We start from the raw sequence: 16,333 nt of genomic DNA, 5'->3' as shown, positions 1-16,333 counted from the left end.
TGCTGGATTTTGACAAAACTTGTTTTTTTTATTCAGTCAGGTGCTGAAGATTGAATATTTGCCTTCTAGAGTTTTCACGTGCTAAAAATTGAACACGTTTTCCAGAACAAGGGCAATAACTTATACTCAATATTATTCAGTATCGCCCTAATGAGTTAAAAGGAAGTGTATGACTGAAGGTTGAATATTTGATACTGGTGATTGTTACTGTACTGTTAAATATTTTTATTCAAAATCAAAGCTGCAATGGGGCGTATATTACCTTGCCTGGCAAGCTATCTTGAATTTTCGATTATATGCTATTTGCATTTGAATATCTTTTGGTTGATAGACATAAAGGTTTGTGGATTTTACATAATATACACTTCTTCCCTCTAAGAAATATCAAGTAAAAAATGATTTTAAAAAATGTAAATTGAAGATGTAATTTCTAAATTTATTTTTTTTCATTGATTCACGAACAAAACGTCAGAAAACCTGGGGGGACATGTTATCCTACGGAATGAGGTGACGACAATATACTAAGCTAAGCTAACCAGTTACACTAAGTTACCGAGTTCATAGCGTTATTATCCGCGTTTGAAAGTTAACTAGACGAGTCTTTTCTTGAGACACTGCCATATATACAAAAACATATATAGATATAGGAAGAGAAATTCATAGATAGAGATATTCGTAAAGGATTACGCGTTGTTTGTACATTTCTAATACTTCTAAAGACTACTTAAATACAGGCCCGTAGCCAGCCAAGTAGTTTTAGATACCCCCCTCCCTCCCGGAAAACTTTGTGAATTGTTACTCTTTACAGTGGTGCTCTCTATATAGTTATTGCTATCTTATCTGGGGACCACAGATTGAAAATTTTAGAGAATTTGACTCCCTGGAATGCGATTTCTTGACATTTCCTGACGAATTTAAGGTTTATTTGTATTTGAGAATTAGACGCTTGGAAACGCAAATTCCTTACATTTCCCAGCGAATTTAAGGTTCAAGATTATTTGTATTGGGTCTGAGGGATCTCGCCTAGAAATTTTGAAAATTACATACCCTCAAACGCGTTTTCCTGACATTTCCAGAAGAATTTAAGGCAAGGATTATTTGTCTCATGACAGACTCCATTGACTCAGTAAAATGAATTATTATATTTAAAAATAACAATTGACATTTTTTTAGGGGGGGGGGAGGGCAAAATTGTGTTTAGGGGGCTGGTCACCCCAATGCCCCCCCTTGGCTACGGGTCTCTTCAACATACATAAGATTTAAATATATGGAATTTAAACCCCAGCAGTTGTATCTCCATTATGTCTGTCACCCATTTGCACCCATAGAATATATCACCAACCATACCGAACAATGAAAGTACCGTAATAAAAGACCAAAACAAAATTTTCTCGTTTTGACGTGAAACTCGATTGAGTCGGTTTGCCAAATGTTGTAAACGTATCAATTATTATGTAATTTGTGACAATGCAATTGATTGCGCGGTCGGATTCTTTCAAAGCGAAGGCGTATTTGTTCAAAAAGGTATATCATTCTATCAGCCATAAAAAACAGGCTTCTTTACAAGGCGTATCATTGCTTTAGTCATTTCTAAATTTTAATATGCCACTGGTATTAACGTACATCAAATCATGGTTAGACCGGATTTATTCGAACTATTTATTTTATCCCTTCATCACAATATGTGGTTAATAATTTTGAATTCCGATCTAAGTACAGTGTGACATTTGCCCCAGGGCTATCACTTTTTAATAGCCTTGCAGTCCATAAAACGGACTTATTGCCCCTAACACTTTTTAAGGTTAATAAAATCTGAAATAAGGTTCAGTACACCAAATACAACGACTTGTTTGGTACAGTCCTTTGGTGTGATAATTTAGCTATTAATGCTTTTGTCTGTTCAAATATTTGCTGTTTTCATTCATGTATGCAGATGTACATTTCTTACGGAAAGTATTTTTAAAAACATGACTGCTTTACTGTCATCCGTCTCTCTTGGTAACTTTTGTGCTAATTTACTAGTTGATTTTATTGTCTTTAAACTTTTCCCCCATAGAAACAGCTTTGTTTCATTATACAATGGATGTTAATCAATTGTATCACAACAAGAAAAACAATAGAACAATCATACATTTGCAATGTTTCTGTTTCTGAAAAAACGACCAGCGATATAATTTGTTATTACACTTATCATATTTTTGTTTTTGATCTTAAAAGAATTTTCAGATAACGCCATGGAATATGAACTGTTGAAAACCTTAATTTACAAGAACTGATGTGTGGAAAACGTATCTTATTTTTTTCTTGATTAAATGTTTAGAAAAAACTGCTAAGTCATTCTCCATATAACTACACTATGACACAACAATTTTTTTTCTTCCATAAAAATACTTAACAATATATCGATATTCGAAGTGCTGTTCACCGTAATGGTTTGTGGCTTTTCTGAAAGAATAAAGATATATATATAGCATATGATCTATAGGAAAATTTTCAAATTCTTTGACTACTCGCAAGCATGACATAGCAACTTTATTCGTTATATCTGAACATATTAACTATTAACCCATAGACCTACACCCTGCATTCAAGCGTAGCGATTTATGCCATTCAAACCTGACCCCAATCGAAACTCGTCCATACTAAATGGAAAAGGTCTCAATATTTGCTTTTCCGACGTAACCATCAAAGTTATATAACATTAAAATAATCATTATCAGACAGAATATTTCATTGCAGGACCTTTGTGACAACTAAAATTTTCTGCTACTCGTATTAAGATTTTTAAAGTTTTAAAATTATTAGGTATAATTTGTATACAAGTGAGTAAAAACGAAAAAGCAAAAGTGCCGACATTTTGGTAAACATAATTACACGTGTTTAATCACTGATGACGTCAGAACAGGATATCGGTTAAGGAGTCGAAGGCCTATAGATCGTGACTCGAGTATCCGACTTTTTTTCAATGCTATTTATAAGTATCCCTGTTGAGACTGTAAATATTCTCGAGGTCCACTTATTATCTCGGGCCTTCTACACACTAATAGGCCGTCTCTTTAAAGTTCAATCACTTTCGTCGATATTGTGTTTTTATACATTAGGTCAATCTTCATTTTATACACATCTCATCTTTAGTTCGATGAAATTTATTTTTTAGATATTGCGACTTAGTGGGAAAAAAGTTTTTTTTTAAAAAGTGTTAGTATTTTGGAAAATACAGAGATTGACAGATAAGCAAACGCCCAGTGTCAACAATAAGAAGTGCAAGCTTTACTAAGTGGATAGAATAATTTTGATGTTACAAAAATGTGGATAATTTTAAGTCTTGTGTTTTCATGTTTGCCCTGTATAACTGGACATATTTCCCTCATTTATCCACCGTCCAGAAAATATGATTTCGATTTTATGGATAATTTACTTACCCCGGGACCATGCGGCGTACCAACAGGTAAAATTAGGCGTATTTTATTGTTTGTCATAAAAGGATAACGTAGAAAATATTAAGACCTTTCTATTTTTATTTGGAATGCAACGCTTTTTGTGATTATCTGAAGATAATTTCAGATTGAAAAATACGATCAACCAAATTCGATGCAAATATCTACGGTAGTCCGTATACGACATCATTTATTCATGTTAATTTTGAATAAAAAACTGGAATATGATTATAAAACATAATTTTGAATTAAAAACTTGTATTTTCACCAGGGTGAAAATTAATTTTTCTCAGGTGAAAATTCCAGAATTTTGAATTAGGGTGATAATTCTAAAATTTGGAACTAAAAACTTGTATTTTCACCTTGGTTGAAATTTATTTTCACCCAGGTGATAAATCAATAATATTTAATTAAAAACTTGAATTTTCACCCATCATTTATTTTTTTAAATTTTGAATTAAAAACTCGCCTACACTTAATTGTGGACGCGATAGGGATTCAATTTTTCTTTTATTGGATTTCGTTGCTTTAAATGTATTTTGCTGAGATATAAGTTCCATTTGACCGACCCAAATCGACCTATGGCCTTTAAAATTTTTACAATCGCTAATTCATGCTGTCCAAATTTTATGATTTACTAAAATCGTTGCTCTGGTTATAATTCATTCCATTTACATAACAAAGTCGCCCTTTCAGGTTGCTAGTATAGATATTATCAATTAGCACAGCCAAATGATGCAGTTAATGAATTGCAAACAGCTCCCCTTTAATTTCAAAAGTAACAAATAAATTGATGAAAGTATTCTTAATAACCATTTCATATCACACCTTTTTCTTTAATTAAGAAGTATATTTAAATGTTCCCAATATTTAATGTATTGTATATAGAGTATTGTCCCCAAAAATAATTTCTAAAAAGTAACTATGGGCCTATGTTGTCCATAAAAATGTAAATAGTTTACAAAATCTAATGACTAATAATTTGAAGCTAAGGCACTAATATTTCTAGATAAACGGTAATTATATTGATTCAATAGCCATGTTTTAAGGGGTCGAACACAATAGACTATAAAGGTTGACCTGTTTTCATGTACAGACATTATAACATCATTTACATGTATAATGTATTAATTTACTATGTAGAAATTCAAAATAGGGGATCCAGTCAATGTATCGCGGACAATAGCAATAGCAATTATTATTGATGTAACGACGTCATTATTTGATCAAGGTCTTTACAGACTCATATATTCCTGTACTATAACTACACTTGATGTTTTTCTACGACTTGGATTTTTAACACATACGCATCAGCTTTTTGGAATCCACTTAGCCGTTGTACTTCATTTGGACAATTAACAATTAACACAACAAGGAAACAATTCTACTGGAATGAACGAGAAGGTACCAGTAACAACTCCTCGCACAAACCTCATTCTTAATCTGCACCCCATGCTGATATACGTACAATTATTCATCATTTTTGACAAGACAACCAATCTGAACCTAATACCACTTTACGGGATGACAGACTTGGTATAATGTAAACAGTACCCACCGTAAACAAATACTTTCTCTCATTAGACCTATACTATGACAAGACGTGAATGTTAAATACTGATAAAAAGTGTTATAAACTGAGTCGTATTCAAACAGTAGTGTTAATTACATTGTTCTAGGTTGATAATTAACAACTATTTAACAATAGCTAATAATGAAAACACATATTTTCATCACAGCTTCCTATTTGCAACGGCCTCCTTATAGTGGCTGGTTATTGAATCATTTCACTTATACAACTATACCTTTTCTACATGAAATTCCCTCTTGAATTGGCAAAGGTCAAAGGAACCATAATTTTCCCAGCAAGCTATATAGGGTTCACACTTTTAAATACAGTTCAAACAATGTATTTTTCAAGTTGGTCATCTCCTTTTTCAGGTTTAGGTCCATCGACGACATTATTAGCTGGATCAACTATAAATGTCAAATTTCATTTAGCATATCCCCACAAGGTAAGAAGGTTCTTCTTATGAAATCAAAAAGTAATATCACCTTATCATATTTAGATACATAGTGGTATCTGTCAGTTTAACCGTTTACCAGCCAAGCATACAAAGCTAAAAAAATATACAATTAAAATTTTCTGTTGATCGATTAAGTGTACATTTTTGGATTCAAATTTACAGAGAGATGTTAGTGGCCCCAATTCTCTAAAAGAAATTTGGAGTTCGAATGCGTATGAGTGAAATAAAACAACTTTATCGTTGTGTAATAAAAAGAACTATGTGAGGCATCGTGATATCTTCTTAACAATATTTATCCTTTTTTTTGGTGTAAGTATCATTTAAAAAATATTTCAGGGAGGGTTTTTCTTGGAAGTTATGAACAACAACACCAATGCCATACTACGACATCCACAATCAGGTGTTTTGTCAAGTTCGAATACAACGTAAGTATAGCATTATTTGTCTACTTACTGCTACAGTCATGTAGTAAACGAGGAGTTTACCTTCTAAAGACAAATAATGATAGATTTTATGTTGTATTTTTGTATCTATAAGTTGTTGAAACGCTAAGAATACGCCAAAAATTTAGTGAAAATAAAAACCACATCAATATTTCATCGTATGTCAGCGTTTTAACGTAATATTGATATGACGCTTTAAAGCCTGTCGCAGACGAGAGAAACTAGCTGAGCTGTCTGCCTCAAGAGGTAAGGAGTTGCGCTGTTTCCTCCGTGTGTGCTTCAAGAGGCTGTGAGGTAAATATCTATTTTAAATGAGCACAATAGCCTCAAGAGGCCAGTGCGGGCCTAATAGCTCAGGCGAGAGCTAAAAAAAGTATTTAGAATGTTGCTCAGTTGACAGCCTCTCGAGGCAGACAGCTCAGATAGTTTCCCCTCGTCTGCGGCAGGTTACACGGTTGCTAAACGTCATATGGTGTTAGAGGGCCCTTAACAATTATTCCATTGAATCCCAGCGACTCACAAAAACCTTCAAATATTTAGATGATAATCATCCTTAAAAACTGAAAAGTCACTAAAGTCGTATAACAGATAATGGATGAAACTGACCATTTATCAATTTAAGATAAAATCTGACCAGAACCTCAATTAGTTTTTGTACGGTCACCTTTATCTTTTGTTAATGCATATCCATAAAGTGACGAAGTACAAAACCGAGTGCAGTCATCTTTATGTCATGTCGAGTGTATTGTAATCAAAGTATCAGTTAACTATGCATTTAGTGTACTGTATACTGTAATTATGGCCGTGTCACTATAATTAGAGAGGAATAATGAGTGATTCATGATAGCATCAGATAAATATAGATTTAGATGCAAATAATGTAATTTAAAGGTACGTTGTCGTCTTTAGTTATGAATTTGCATAATATTTGTGAAAGAATCAGATAACTTTAAAATATGAATATCAATCATATCGATTACATCGAAACAAGTAATTAGCTGCCATGATTGTTAGCTTGACTAGTTGATAAACCTCGTTTTAAGAGTATTGAATAGCCCCTTTTGCTACAAAACAAAATAGAAAACCTCTTGTAAATCTTATCATTTCATATCCTGGATGTATTAACAAATTTCAAGCCTTCTATATGATTAAATTGTATACAAAATCGAAATTTTATAAAATTCATAATGTGTTTTGTTGTAAACAGATATTATGCATGTATGGTTAATACATTCAAAGTTTTTTTCAGTAAACGACGTATATGAACTGATCTGTTAAATTTCATTATGAAAACACATAGAATAAGTAAACAAATGGACATTATAGAAGCATAAAGAAAAAGTAAAGAAAGTTTTGAATCGAATTTTGGTGGCTTAATCAGGTGTCATTCAAGGATATTATTAACCAAAAGGATCTTCATAAATTTCGTCTTATTCAAATACGTAATAAGATTTTCCTCTTTGGCATCTGGTATATTAATCTTTTCATGCTATCTGCTGCTCCGCTGCTCTGCATAGATCAGATGATAGAGGGTTAACGCCTATAATCGTAAAAGCAGTCTATTTAAGGAGAGATTATGTAAACTAAATGCGATTTTGATATAAGGAAGGATAACTATAAATTTTACACTTTATACTATGTTAACTATTAGAACAATATTGTGGGTCAATGTCATTATGAAGATGATCCCTATCGATTTTGAACTATATTGTGCAACTCGTGCTCACTCTGCAGGCAACAATCGATTTTCGTGATGATCTGATAATTTTTCACCGAAATATCGTGTCCGACTTAGCGTTTTTACTCTATTAGCTATATTGTGCAACTCCTGCTGACTCTGCAGGCAACAATTCTTTATGGATTCTTATGATTTTTGTATGCTCACATGTATTGTGGACTTAAATTGTCTTCACCCTGTCTGTCAGTCTGTCCATTCACGTTTGGCCTGAGAACACTACAGATTTCTTGATGTATTCTTTTCATTTCGTTTGTAAATATATCGAATTTCGTCATGAGATTGATATTTGGGTAAAGAATTGATTTAATGTTTTGTAGTGTGTTCACTATTCACAATTCTTTATCTTTGAGATACATATAAAATCTAAGTAATAATAAAATGCCGAAAACAATAAAACATGCATCAAGGTATTTTTTACACAATCTACTGTCTATGTACAAGAATCAAGACATGCTTTAAAAACTAGCCATGATGCGATACAATAAAGTTTTCTTAAAATTCTCTATAGACTATAATGAAGCAAATGTGAATATTTTTACTTGCAATCTAAGCTTCTGGCGGGCGTATGTCACCTTTCTTGGAAAGGTTATCTTTTTACAGGTTAAACCTATTAGGGCTCTTTTGTCTGATTTCTGTTACAAGTTTATTTTTTCATGGTATTTCATAAAATATGTTGTAATTATAAATAACGATGTTATGACCTTATCAGAACAAACATCATATAATTATGTTGTATATTTGCAGGCTTCGATCAGCTGAATTAACTCTCCCAAATCAAGAATGCAGGGGATGTTGGATACGATTAGTAAGACAGGCAGCAGAATGGGTGGCTAGTTGTCGAAAAGGTTACGTGTTTTGGTCTTGTGCTGATGTTGATATCATTCAAACAGGTAAAAGCTTTTGTTCCGGGTCTAGAATAGACGGGGCCCACCTTCTGAACCGCAGGCTAGTTTTGAATTCTTATGTATATGCTCTGCATATAAAAGTTTTCTTTTTTTTTATTGAAATGCGTCTAATCCGGCCCCCGCCTAATTCATCGTGCCTAACAGTGGTCATGTGAAATAATAATTAATTGTATTATTGATATTCTAGGTTTCACCTAGCCTAACAGTGGTCACGTGAAATAATAATCAATCATATAACTAATATTCTAGGTTTCACCTAGTCTAACAGTGGTCATATGAAATAATAATTAATTATATTATTAATATTCTAGGTTTCACCTAGCCTAACAGTGATCATGTGAAATAATAATTAATCATATAACTAATATTCCAGGTTTCACCTAGTCTAACAGTGGTCATATGAAATAATAATTAATTATATTATTAATATTCTAGGTTTCACCTAGCCTAACAGTGATCATATGAAATAATGATTAATTATATTATTAATATTCTAGGTTTCACCTAGTCTAACAGTGGTCACGTGAAATAATAATCAATCATATAACTAATATTCTAGGTTTCACCTAGTCTAACAGTGGTCATATGAAATAATAATTAATTATATTATTAATATTCTAGGTTTCACCTAGCCTAACAGTGATCATGTGAAATAATAATTAATCATATAACTAATATTCCAGGTTTCACCTAGTCTAACAGTGGTCATATGAAATAATAATTAATTATATTATTAATATTCTAGGTTTCACCTAGCCTAACAGTGGTCACGTGAAATAATAATCAATTATATAACTAATATTCCAGGTTTCACCTAGTCTAACAGTGGTCATATGAAATAATAATTAATCATATTATTAATATTCTAGGTTTCACCTAGTTTAACAGTGGTCATGTGAAATAATAATTAATCATATTATTAAGATTCTAGGTTTCACCTAGTCTAACAGTGGTCATATGAAATAATAATTAATCATATTATTAATATTCTAGGTTTCACCTAGCCTAACAGTGATCATATGAAATAATAATTAATTATATTATTAATATTCTAGGTTTCACCTAGTCTAACAGTGGTCACGTGAAATAATAATCAATCATATAACTAATATTCTAGGTTTCACCTAGTCTAACAGTGGTCATATGAAATAATAATTAATTATATTATTAATATTCTAGGTTTCACCTAGTCTAACAGTGGTCATATGAAATAATAATTAATTATATTATTAATATTCTAGGTTTCACCTAGCCTAACAGTGATCACGTGAAATAATAATCAATTATATAACTAATATTCCAGGTTTCACCTAGTCTAACAGTGGTCATATGAAATAATAATTAATCATATTATTAATATTCTAGGTTTCACCTTGTCTAACAGTGATCATATGAAATAATGATTAATTATATTATTAATATTCTAGGTTTCACCTAGTCTAACAGTGATCATATGAAATAATGATTAATTATATAACTAATATTCCATGTTTCACCTAGTCTAACAGTGGTCATATGAAATAATAATTAATTATATTATTAATATTCTAGGTTTCACCTAGTTTAACAGTGGTCATGTGAAATAATAATTAATCATATTATTAATATTCTAGGTTTCACCTAGTTTAACAGTGGTCATGTGAAATAATAATTAATCATATTATTAATATTCCAGGTTTCACCTTGTCTAACAGTGGTCATTTGAAATAATAATTAATCATATTATTAATATTCCAGGTTTCACCTAGCCTAACAGTGATCATATGAAATAATAATTAATTATATTATTAATATTCTAGGTTTCACCTTGTCTAACAGTGATCATATGAAATAATAATTAATTATATTATTAATATTCTAGGTTTCACCTAGTTTATCAGTGGTCATGTGAAATAATATTTAATTACATCATTAATATTCTAGGTTTCACCTTGTCTAACAGTGATCATGTGAAATAATAATTAATTATATTATTAATATTCTAGGTTTCACCTAGTCTAACAGTGATCATATGAAATAATAATTACTGATATTATTAATATTCCAGGTTTCACCTTGTCTAACAGTGATCATATGAAATAATAATTAATTATATTATTGATATTCTAGGTTTCACCTAGTCTAACAGTGATCATGTGAAATAATAATTAATTATATTATTAATATTCTAGGTTTCACCTTGTCTAACAGTGATCATGTGAAATAATAATTAATTATATTATTAATATTCTAGGTTTCACCTTGTCTAACAGTGGTCATATGAAATAATAATTAATCATATTATTAATATTCCAGGTTTCACCTAGTCTAACAGTGATCATATGAAATAATAATTAATTATATTATTGATATTCTAGGTTTCACCTAGTCTAACAGTGATCACGTGAAGTAATAATTAATTATATTATTAATATTCTAGGTTTCACCTAGTCTAACAGTGATCATATGAAATAATAATTAATTATATTATTGATATTCTAGGTTTCACCTAGTCTAACAGTGATCACGTGAAGTAATAATTAATTATATTATTAATATTCTAGGTTTCACCTAGTCTAACAGTGATCATGTGAAATAATAATTAATTATATTATTAATATTCTAGGTTTCACCTAGTCTAACAGTGGTCATATGAAATAATAATTAATTGTATTATTAATATTCCAGGTTTCACCTTGTCTAACAGTGGTCATGTGAAATAATGATTAATTATATCATTAATATTCCAGGTTTTAACCTACTCTAACAGTGATCATTTGAAATAATAATCAATTATATTATTGATATTCTAGGTTTCACCTAGTCTAACAGTGGTCATATGAAATAATGATTAATTATATTATTGATATTCTAGGTTTCACCTTGTCTAACAGTGATCACGTGAAATAATAATTGGTTATATTATTGATATTTTAGGTTTCACCTTGTCTAACAGTGGTCATATGAAATAATAATTAATCATATTATTAATATTCCAGGTTTCACCTAGCCTAACAGTGATCATATGAAATAATAATTAATCATATTATTAATATTCCAGGTTTCACCTAGTCTAACAGTGATCATATGAAATAATAATTAATCATATTATTAATATTCCAGGTTTCACCTTGTCTAACAGTGGTCATATGAAATAATAATTAATTATATTATTAATATTCCAGGTTTCACCTAGCCTAACAGTGATCATGTGAAATAATAATTAATTATATTATTAATATTCTAGGTTTCAGCTAGTTTAACAGTGATCATGTGAAATAATAATCAATTATATAACTAATATTCCAGGTTTCACCTAGCCTAACAGTGATCATGTGAAATAATAATTGATTATATTATTAATATTCTAGGTTTCTCCTTGTTTAACAGTGATCATGTGAAATAATAATTAATCATATTATTAATATTCTAGGTTTCACCTTGTCTAACAGTGATCATGTGAAATAATAATCAATTATATAACTAATATTCCAGGTTTCACCTAGCCTAACAGTGATCATGTGAAATAATAATTGATTATATTATTAATATTCTAGGTTTCACCTAGTCTAACAGTGATCATGTGAAATGATAATTGATTATATTATTAATATTCTAGGTTTCACTTAGTCTAACAGTGATCATGTGGAGTAAAAATTGATTATATTATTTATATTCTAGGTTTCACCAAGTACCCATCTTGCCCCCTTGTAGGTACCAGCCTGCTTTGTGAAGTGATGAGCTAACATATTGCTTTATGATTGTATTTCTAGGTTTCATTGAGTCATGTAGTGGTCATGGTACATGGAGAAATAATAAGTGTGAATGTGGAATGCTGTGGATAGGAGATAGATGTGAACATAAAGGTATACCTAATTACTTTCCCTTCACATGACATCTTATGAAACATGCTCTTAGAGCAATGGGACACACCTGTGAGAATTTAAATACAAATATTGCCATAACTTGATATAAAAACATTATGCTGAATAGCAATACGCGTATTATATTTGACAATTGAGTTCATGGCCTAAATATAATTACAGAAAGTAATTTAAGTGTTGATGTCAAAATACTGAAAGAAATTATTGAAGTGTGGAGTGACATAAAGAGTAAATAAATCTGAAGAAATTAACATGCTTCACTGCTCAAATTATGATATTTTACGCTATTTTTTACAAAGAAAGATTTCAAAGATATAGATATACGTTATGTTTTTTGAATCAGCCAGTGAAAGATTATTGTATGTCTCCGGGTTATTCATTGCCTAACGGTTATACAAGGTATTCAGGATTATTTTATATTTTATCAGGAAGTTAACCTTAAAAGGAATACTACTTCATAGGATGACAAAAAAATATAAATTTTCGAAATTGGCCAAAATGAGGTGTCAAAGCTACAATAAATCCATAAAACTAAATAATAATCCATTAAGTAATTCTGAAACGCGCTTAGAAGCACGTTAGCTACTTAGATTAATGGATATATCGTCGTATATAGAGATTCTGTTCTTTAGTCATGGCATCTGGTAAGTCCAACAGATGAATACATACTCTTATTGACCAAGTTTGAGACTTTAAATTTTATGTCTATTCTAAGATGTAGTATTCCTTTAATAGGCGTTAATGACCATCTTATTATACAATCAAATTGAAGTTTCACTCGTTGAAATAGCTGGAGGAAACATAACTCATAAATTTGGTCTGATCATTTATATTGATGAGATTTCGAACTGCTGTTTCAGTGTACCGTTTTGAGTTATTGCCCTTAACTTAAAACGCTTCAAAATTTGTTCATAAGCTCTATATAAGCTGCAATTTTTAATCGATTTGAAACTTGTCGACTTTGCCTTGAAAGCTATTTTTGTATTAGTCTAATGAGCATAACTCAAATGTTTCTATTCCCCATTAGAACGATCTCAACGATGGATTTCATTTTGAAGTTCTACGGGTATACACTGATGTAGCCAGCTGGACATCCGATTCTGTCCCATTATTTTAACTATGAACAGGAAAGAATCTTATGTTCTTCCCATGTAGAATTACTTAATATACTTGTATATAAATGTTCTGCTGTAGCTACAGACTGTGCACAATAAAGATCCCCCAACAGTTGGAAATCGAAAAATGTAGGCTAATGCCGCTTTCGAGGCAAAATTTCACTCATTGCAAACTGCATGGCGTTTCTTCATTAGTCAAGTTATAGGTGCAGAAATGTAGGACGTAACACTCCATTCATTTCGTTTTTTACAGTTGATTGTAAAGACGCCAGTGATTGCAATGATCATGGTGAATGTGTAGATATTGCTACAGATCCTAACCCAATTAAGCATTGTTATTGCCAACATGGATGGCACGGTATACAGTGTGATAAAAGTAAGTTAAACTATTATGCTTTGTTAACCATTAGCAAGAAACACCATGAGTTCACCAAGGCAGAGAAAAATTCATTCTCTTAGAAATAAATTATGTATTGTTTTTATTGAATGAAATCTTGCTTTTAGCCTCCAGTGTGGCCACCAAGAATATCGATTACAGTTTATACAAAAAAAGCGAACTCAGTCCAGATTATATGTTATTCTATAGATATATTGCGGTAAGTTTTCATACACCAATATCATTATGGATAGAAGTATAGTTTATTAGTCGCACACTGACAACCATATTTGTCGAACAGTGTGTTTGTGGTCTGTTTGTCAACAACAGATATAAACAGATGAAAAACAGTATAATAATGTTCGATTTCGAATAGACCTAATTGTTTTTGTACTTTTATCTGCAATTTAATTTAAGATTTCTGAAGAGATTGAAATGGTACTAAAAGTGAACTCTTCTAACTGGGTAGCTATTGGATGGAGACCCCAATGTAAGTTCTTTTAATAATATTTTAATAATCCTTTAACCCAAAGGATAATATAGATAATCGTATATATAGAATATGGTTATTTCATTCTCATAATCTCAAAATCCGATAAATTTTTGGTATTGCAGCTTTCCGGTCAGGATGTCAGCTTTTCCCTAACCTACCGAATGCTAGAGCGTGGTCAGCGGGTGAAGATGAGGTAAACACAAAAGAAACTACCCCAAAACCAGAAGGTGAAGCTGAGGCAACAACAGAACCAGAATCTGTACCAGAGAGTAAGTTAAGACCATACCGTTCAATGACAGTACATAATTTTGTTTAATCTAGTACCGTGTAGTAGTTGAACAATCTAAAACAAAATAAAGTCGGTAGTAAGAATATTGTCATTTGGCCTATAAAGTGTGTTTGTTTTTCACAGCCCCGAAACCAGAAGGAGAAGTAACGTCTGAACCAGAAACGGAAGGTGAAGTAACGTCTGAACCCGAAACAGAAGGTGAAGTAACGTCTGAACCCGAAACAGAAGGACAAGTAACGTCTGAACCTGAACCTGAAACGGAAGGTGAAGTAACCTCTGAACCTGAAACGGAAGGTGAAGTAACGTCTGAACCCGAAACAGAAGGTGAAGTAACGTCTGAACCCGAAACAGAAGGACAAGTAACGTCTGAACCTGAACCTGAAACGGAAGCAGAAGTAACAACAGAACCAGAATCTGAACCGGAGCGTGGTAAGTAGTCAGAAGTACCCCTACAGCTATTTACCACGGCGTGGTAACTTGTTCAATTAGGCCAATGTCACCATGTTAGTCTATGGAGACAAAACGTGGTAACTAAATTTTACCACGTGTTTTTTTTATTTGGTGGATTTCATCCAATTTTTTTTTACATTTTAAAAAATCACACGTTTTAGGTTTCAAAAATATTAATATTGTGAACATTTCACATTGTTAACACACTAAAATAAGCATTTTAATATCTCTAGCGAAGAAAAATATCCGCCATATTTAATATCGGTGACTGGTTTTCGGGCATTTTGGACGCTAAATTTCACAATCTAAAAATTTCTGCAATCGCTATGTAATGTGAACCACAAGGAATGCGTGTTTATGATCATACTGCGTGCATTTCCAGCTGTCTATTAGTCTGCAATTCGTTTATTTATACATTTTAAAGCTATGCTTTTGACTTTTATTGAACTTTTAATTTCCAAGCTATGATACTGTATATTCCTGGTTCCCAGGCTATTGTTGGAAAAGAATTATAGAGTTTCAGGATTTCTGATGCCCTTCAACACGACGAACCCAAGCGAACCTCGACACTTTGCTCATCAAAACTAAAGATAGAAATAGACTCAATGCGGCTGATGATATGCATAGGATTTGTAGACAACTGTTCCTATATTTGCACTAATTGTGCAAGGAAAACAACAAAGTCTTCCTACTGAGCATCTAATTGCTTACTTGATTAGTATATAATCATAGAAGTGATTATTATGAATAAAAAATCAATAAAATGATAAATTTAAAATGTGTTGATTGTTATGAGGCATTGCTCTTGTCTTTCGAAATGCGTTCAGTCTGTAGCTTATAAATACACGAGAACCTATCACTAGCCCTATGAAAATACTGTTTAACAGAAGTATGAGGTCGGTAATGATACAGATATTGATAGGGTTTAACTGTAGTATGTAGTAGAGGTCGGTAATGATACAGATATTGATAGTGTCTGACTGTAGTATGTAGGAGAGGTCGGAAATGATGCAGATATTGATAGTGATTAACTGAAGTATGAAGTTTAGGTCAGTAATAATACAGATATTAATAGTGTTTCACTGTAGTATGTAGTTTAGGTCAATAATAATACAGATATTAATAGTGTTTCACTGTAGTATGTAGTGGAGGTCAGAAATAATACATATATTGATACTGTTTGACTGTAGTATGTAG

The 16,333-nt window shown here is 31.5% G+C and overlaps 1 protein-coding gene across 1 annotated transcript in view; it reads left to right on the top strand.

The window, feature by feature from the left end:
- Positions 1-3,306: 3,306 nt before the first annotated feature.
- The window catches only part of LOTGIDRAFT_152053 (hypothetical protein), a gene marked incomplete at both ends in the record, with an annotated part of 25,295 nt that continues 12,268 nt past the window's right edge, over positions 3,307-16,333 (top strand). The window contains 10 exons of the mRNA XM_009045533.1: positions 3,307-3,448; positions 5,379-5,452; positions 5,801-5,889; positions 8,390-8,535; positions 12,303-12,395; positions 13,782-13,904; positions 14,033-14,124; positions 14,322-14,394; positions 14,520-14,666; positions 14,810-15,115. Coding sequence (XP_009043781.1) covers positions 3,307-3,448; positions 5,379-5,452; positions 5,801-5,889; positions 8,390-8,535; positions 12,303-12,395; positions 13,782-13,904; positions 14,033-14,124; positions 14,322-14,394; positions 14,520-14,666; positions 14,810-15,115 — 1,285 coding nt within the window. The remainder of the gene's footprint in view (positions 3,449-5,378; positions 5,453-5,800; positions 5,890-8,389; positions 8,536-12,302; positions 12,396-13,781; positions 13,905-14,032; positions 14,125-14,321; positions 14,395-14,519; positions 14,667-14,809; positions 15,116-16,333) is intronic.

Source organism: Lottia gigantea, assembly GCF_000327385.1.
Source record: "Lottia gigantea unplaced genomic scaffold LOTGIsca_1, whole genome shotgun sequence".
Lineage (NCBI taxonomy): Eukaryota > Metazoa > Mollusca > Gastropoda > Lottiidae > Lottia > Lottia gigantea.
The sequence above is the reverse complement of the archived record's forward strand: the minus strand, read 5'-3'. Positions and strand labels throughout refer to the sequence as shown.